At 35.5% G+C, this 5,588-nt stretch overlaps 1 protein-coding gene across 1 annotated transcript; it reads left to right on the top strand.

Moving 5' to 3' along the window:
* Nucleotides 1-407: 407 nt before the first annotated feature.
* LOC142220819 (uncharacterized) lies at nucleotides 408-2,156 on the top strand. The gene is made up of 2 exons (XM_075290180.1): nucleotides 408-631; nucleotides 689-2,156. Exons 1-2 carry the CDS (start codon nucleotides 585-587, stop codon nucleotides 1,212-1,214), a joined length of 573 nt encoding a protein of 190 aa, XP_075146295.1. The 5' UTR covers nucleotides 408-584; the 3' UTR covers nucleotides 1,215-2,156.
* The last annotated feature ends 3,432 nt before the right edge of the window (nucleotides 2,157-5,588 follow it).

Genomic DNA, 5,588 nt, shown 5'->3' with positions numbered 1-5,588 from the left:
AATATCTATCAGGCACATCATAAAAAATCACCTGTTTTGGAAAACACGGGACTTTTTCTTGAGTTTCACACTATTTTATTTTTAAATACAAATGTTGCTGAATTAATAACAATATTTTAGAAAAATAATGTTTTTATACAAAAATTACGAAATATTTTGTTTTGTTTGTTATAGAAAACGAATTTTATGTTAATCTTATTGTTATACAAAACTGAGTTCGTTGTTTTTTTATGGAAATGCATTGTTGTGTACATTAATTTTCTTGTTTGTTTTTGTCTTGTGTTTTTAAAGTGTTGATTTTATTTCCGATTTTTCGACGATTTTTAAAATGCAAGTGCCGATTATGACGATTTTTATCGAAAAAAGTGACGATTTTTCTTGAATGTTTATTGGCAGCCCTGCCAATCGCAAGTATATCGCATATTAAATATTGCACTGTAAATTGGAGTCTTCAAATATTGAATATGGGCATATGTCTTTGGAATTAGAAGGTGTATAAAACAATAGACTTATTTTTGTGCCCACCACAAAAAAACAAAACTACCAAAATTTATTCCCAAAGACGCTTTAGGAAACTATTGATAATGACACTGGTTGGCTTGGCAGCCAGGAAACTCTCCTTGAAGAAAAGGTAGGATACCAATTGGTTACAGCAATCTAATAAACTCATTGTTTTGTTTTCCTTTAGGAATGCAAAATTAGCGGCAGCTTTTCCCAATGGAGTCCGATGCCAAAAATGCCTGGAATTTGGACATTGGTCATACGAATGCAAAGAAAAACGCAAATATGTTCATCGAACTTCAAGGACAAAGCAACTCAATAAGAAGTTACAGGAGAAAACCCATGAGGGTTTAACAAATGGGGTAAACTCTCCTTTGGATATGGCTAATATGGGTGCCAATAAAAAACAGAAACAAAAACGGCGTCATTCATCATCAGGCTCCTCCAGTAGTTCATCCAGCTCCGATTCGGATTCTTCATCGGATGACGAAGACGGATCATCATCTGGCTCAGGATCTTCGGGAAGTTCATCTTCATCGGATAGTGACAGTGATAGTTCCAGCGACACAGAAGATTCTGGTTCTTCAAGTTCTGGAAGTTCATCTAGCAGCAGCTCCGAAGATGAAGACGACGATGCAGCACCACCAAAGAATAAGAAATCAAAACAATCTTCGGACAGCTCGGATGCATCAGATGATGCTGGAGATCTATAGAGAGAGAAGTGGGACTATAACAGTGTATATCTATAATTGTAGTATAGTGAGCAAAGGGAGCTAACGATTCGAAGCGATTTTATTTAGTCCAAGAATTGTTATCATGGGCTAATATGATTTCAAGATGTTCTACAGATCATTCCCGTTCTACACGCGGGCATTTCCAAGAAATTGCATTCAAAGATCATAAAAAAATCTTCGCTCTCTTTGTATCTTAGAAGCTTTAGTAGTTTAAGTTATTTCTTATGGTTTTTTTATAATGAAAACTTTTACTTGTTCGAAATATCTCAATGTTAGGACAAGTATTTTTAGAATTTCAAGAGAAATAGGATAAAACAAAACGATAATTTTATAGCCACATAAACCTCAAATCTGAAATTTAAAATCAAAACCATCACAAGTAGTAATTCGTAATGCAACCCCTCCCTTTACATAAATATTCAGAAAATCGTACCTTGAACCATAAACTCTGAACACAAAAGCTATCGGTTTCAATACCATCATATATTTTTTCATATGAAAATTGTACCGAAGAACCTAACATCAAGTAATAAAAATAAAAATGAACCTCTGAAATTTTTTAACCACATAAAAAAAAAACAAAACAATCCTCATCATCCCTATATCGAACGACGGCTTTTTGTACTATATGGAATACCATTTGGCAATTTCAAGCCATAGTTCTATATTGGGAAGGAGATAATCATTTTTAGATTAAAATTTATTTATTATTATTTTCTGTATGTATTTCCATTCTATTATTGAGCATTAATTTATAAATCTGTTTTCGAATAAGGAACAAGGAGTTTGTATGATTATGGAATATGTTTAGGATCTAGTATCGTTATTGTCTTTCTGAATTATGTACAAGCTTAGTGACCAGTGTGGAATTGGTTATAGGCTAAATTTTTCTTAGTTAATAAATGTGTTTAAAAAAAAAAACTATGTTATGTCTGAGTTTTACGCCCCATCTTCATGACCCATTCATAAGTAAAAATTTTGTAGATGAGTGCTTGGTTTCGTTAATTTATTAAGGGATCTTTAATAAGCTGCGAAATTGAGAATCCTTGTCCTAATATGGGATATGTCCAAAGTGATCTGGTGGTCAGAAGAATACGTTTGATAAAAAGCCCTGTAAACACCGGGTAAGTAGTTAAGGTGAGAACCCGCTTAGAGAGAGCATTTGCGCATACATTTTTCGCAAATTATGATTTTCCTTTCTAGTTGTTGTTGTTGTAACAGTTTCTAGTAGCTCGTCCAAGCTTAAAATTGCAAATGAAAAGGATGTTTTATCTAAATGGTACGTATTTACTGACTTTATTACCCAGAAAAGCCTAGGTAAGTAGTTCAGTTGAAAAACAGCCTACCAGGAGCATTCGTGTTATATCCCCAGTAATATCATATGCTCGACAATAATGACTTACTATCACCAGAGAGTTTCGGTTAGCATATATCAGATTTTTGTGAGTATTGAAACGTGGGAGGTCTCTTTCCTCCGGTGCTATGGGCGGTGATCGGACTCCGAAAACAGGATTAACCTTGTAGTTTCTCGCCGCTTTAGCTACAGTGAATCGTCATGAATTCTGTTCAGACCTGCCTGATCTAGAGGCTCTGTTTTGTAGCGATGTATCTCATGCTCATGATGTGGTGGTTGTTTATCCATGAGATGGTGGTTTGGATGCGATAACAACCGAGGAGATACTGCTTTGACAACATGTAGTTGTGTCTACGGACAGAGAAGATCTTTATCTCCACATAAAGATCATCCAGAGGCGTGCGGCGTAGATATCCTATCGCAGTTCTGGTAGGTCTGTATGTTATTCCACTGCCTGTCACTTGTCTGAGGTATCCACACTGGCGCTGCATAATTTACCACTGACCTGCCAATTGCCTCATAGGTAGTTAACAACGTTTCTTTGTCCACCCCCTAAGTGCAGCCGGCATGTGGATTGAGGACATTGTTTCTACCACAGAGCTTATCAAAAATTGCAGTGGCATGGGCAGACGACTTGTAAATACTATCGAATGTTATCCCGAGAATCTTGGTCGGAGAATTTATGGTCGGAATCGTTTCGCCATCAAAACTATTGCCTGCGTACTTCTGCCGTCCATGTAGTACATGGACTTTCGCAAGGACATGCCATGAAAGTACTTCTCTGCAACACTACCAGGAGCTATTGTAAGCGTTGACGAGCTTAGAGCAAAAACTTAGTGCGTGATAAATATATTTACATTTGTCTTGTACTGAATCACGTGCTACTTGGGAGGATCAAATTAGCTGATTACTCTACATGGTAGGCATGTTCGCCTTGCATACAACGGATCATGGGTTCAGTCCCAGTTTCGACCGAACACCAAAAAGCCCTCTAGCTAAAAATTGCCTAGATACCTTAATGCCTATTTCATCATATGAGATATTATGGAAGCTTTCCATATTTTCATAGAAAAGGGTGGTGTTGGTAATGGGTGGTGGAGAAACCTGGAATACCCAGCTAGTTCCACATACAGCTGGTTCCACTTGCTATTATACAATTATGGGATCGATGCACCCCTCCCACCACGAGATGTCCTGATAACCTATTACGACGGAAAGTCAGTAAGCTTGAGGTGACGATTAAATCCTACTTCCCTGCACTTAGGGACTTCTTTGCGTTCTGCATGTAAGATATGTATATAAACAAAAATTCCATACCTTCTATTGCAGATTTTTGAAGAGATGTATGCTCTAGTCAATTTTCCCAATATTTGGCTTGAAGCCTATTCCAAACAAAACACCAGCCAAACAGGGATATATACACCGACAGTTTACACGCACTAGATCAACTTCGAAGTTTCTTCGCAATTCACCTATAAGTAAATTGAGTCAACATTATGCTGGTGCAAAAAGATATAAAGAACGCCATTATGACAACAACAATATAAGACTCCAAAAACAAACGAAAAAAACTGTCTATAAGTTAATAACCAAGGAAATTCGAAGGAAGGAAAACGTTTTGAGTTTCACAATTTTTCATGATTTATGAGAGCAATGGGAATTGCAAGTAAATCCATGGATGAATATTATGTCGTCGTTGTTATGCCTTAATGTTCTTTGTGAATAAAATACCAAGCTGCTTTGGGTTGGACTGCAGGACAAGGTGGTTATATATTCTGTTGCCAAAAGATCTATAGATGTTATTGGTGTCACGTTGTTTTTGTTGCAATGTCAATTCTTATTGTGGTACTTTATGTTTGTCTGTGTGTCAATTTCTTGGTTTGTTGGCATAGACTTATTTCTGGTGTGTTGAGTTGTCTAACCACCTTGGAACCATTATTCATATATTTCACCAATGATTTTACTTATAGTTCTTATAGGATAGTGTTATGACGCCAGAACTCCCTCTGCACAGTGGGTTAGTTTGCTCGTTGCAATGGAAAAAATAGATCATTTAATAAGATCTTGGATGGTAGGGGAACATATTTTGCCACTAATATATTAAGAAGAATAATGTTAGACTTTTCGAATAAACATATTTTAAGGATATTTAAAGCTATGATGGAAAGAGTTTATCCTACTGCTCTGATATCTTAAAACAGGTACAATGGCTACTCTTCATAAAAAAAGATATAAAAAGTAAGGGAAGTTTAATGTCGACTATATTATACACTTCACCACTTTGCATATGGGACAAATACTGGGCACTTATAGCGAAAAATATTATATATATCTGAATAAAACTTTGAACTCTCTGGTCATAAGAGTATTTTTTGGTGTGTTGTGTTGACACATTTAGAAAGCAATTAACTTTTAAATTTAACTTTTAAGGTCAGGATAATACCTCCTATCCTTGCTATAAACTAAATGGCATCATGTTTTACGAAGTATTGCAAAACCTAACCCATAGTTCGTCTCCCAGAAAATCAAATAGACATGTTGATGTTTTTTTCCTGTTTATTGATATATTTTCATTTGTTCTTTTCTTATTTTTAGCTCTCAACTCAAGTTTTTATCGTCCCTTTTAATGTACATATGTATGTATTTTGAAAATTTATTTAATTCTAGTTTTCCCAATGTGACAGGAAATGATATACCAACCTCCATGACATTTTGCCAAATTGGCCTTTTATTAATTTTTCCATATTATATACATTGTTGCTGACGTAGTCATGATAGATAGTACTTCTACATTCTGTAGCAAAGTGGAATATTAAGATAGATGATATTGCCATGTTACAAACGAAAGACTTGAGACACATACTGGCTCTCGCAACAGTGGCGAGTGTATCGTTGGTTTTATTGCTAATGCGAACTGAACCTTATTTTAGTGAATGAATATTCGTTGATTTTAGTTAAACTTTTTGCTAACTTTAATGGCGTGAACTAAAAATAAGAAA

This window comes from Haematobia irritans, chromosome 1 (genome assembly GCF_050003625.1).
Source record: "Haematobia irritans isolate KBUSLIRL chromosome 1, ASM5000362v1, whole genome shotgun sequence".
Lineage (NCBI taxonomy): Eukaryota > Metazoa > Arthropoda > Insecta > Diptera > Muscidae > Haematobia > Haematobia irritans.
The sequence above is the reverse complement of the archived record's forward strand: the minus strand, read 5'-3'. Positions and strand labels throughout refer to the sequence as shown.

What these genes read in the sequence shown, in the direction of transcription:
- LOC142220819 (XM_075290180.1), top strand. Translation starts at nt 585, where the DNA reads ATGACACTGGTTGGCTTGGCAGCCAGGAAACTCTCCTTGAAGAAAAG. An exon ending in AAACTCTCCTTGAAGAAAAG is followed by an intron (nt 632 to 688) that starts GTAGGATACCAA and finishes GTTTTCCTTTAG; the next exon opens with GAATGCAAAATTAGCGGCAG.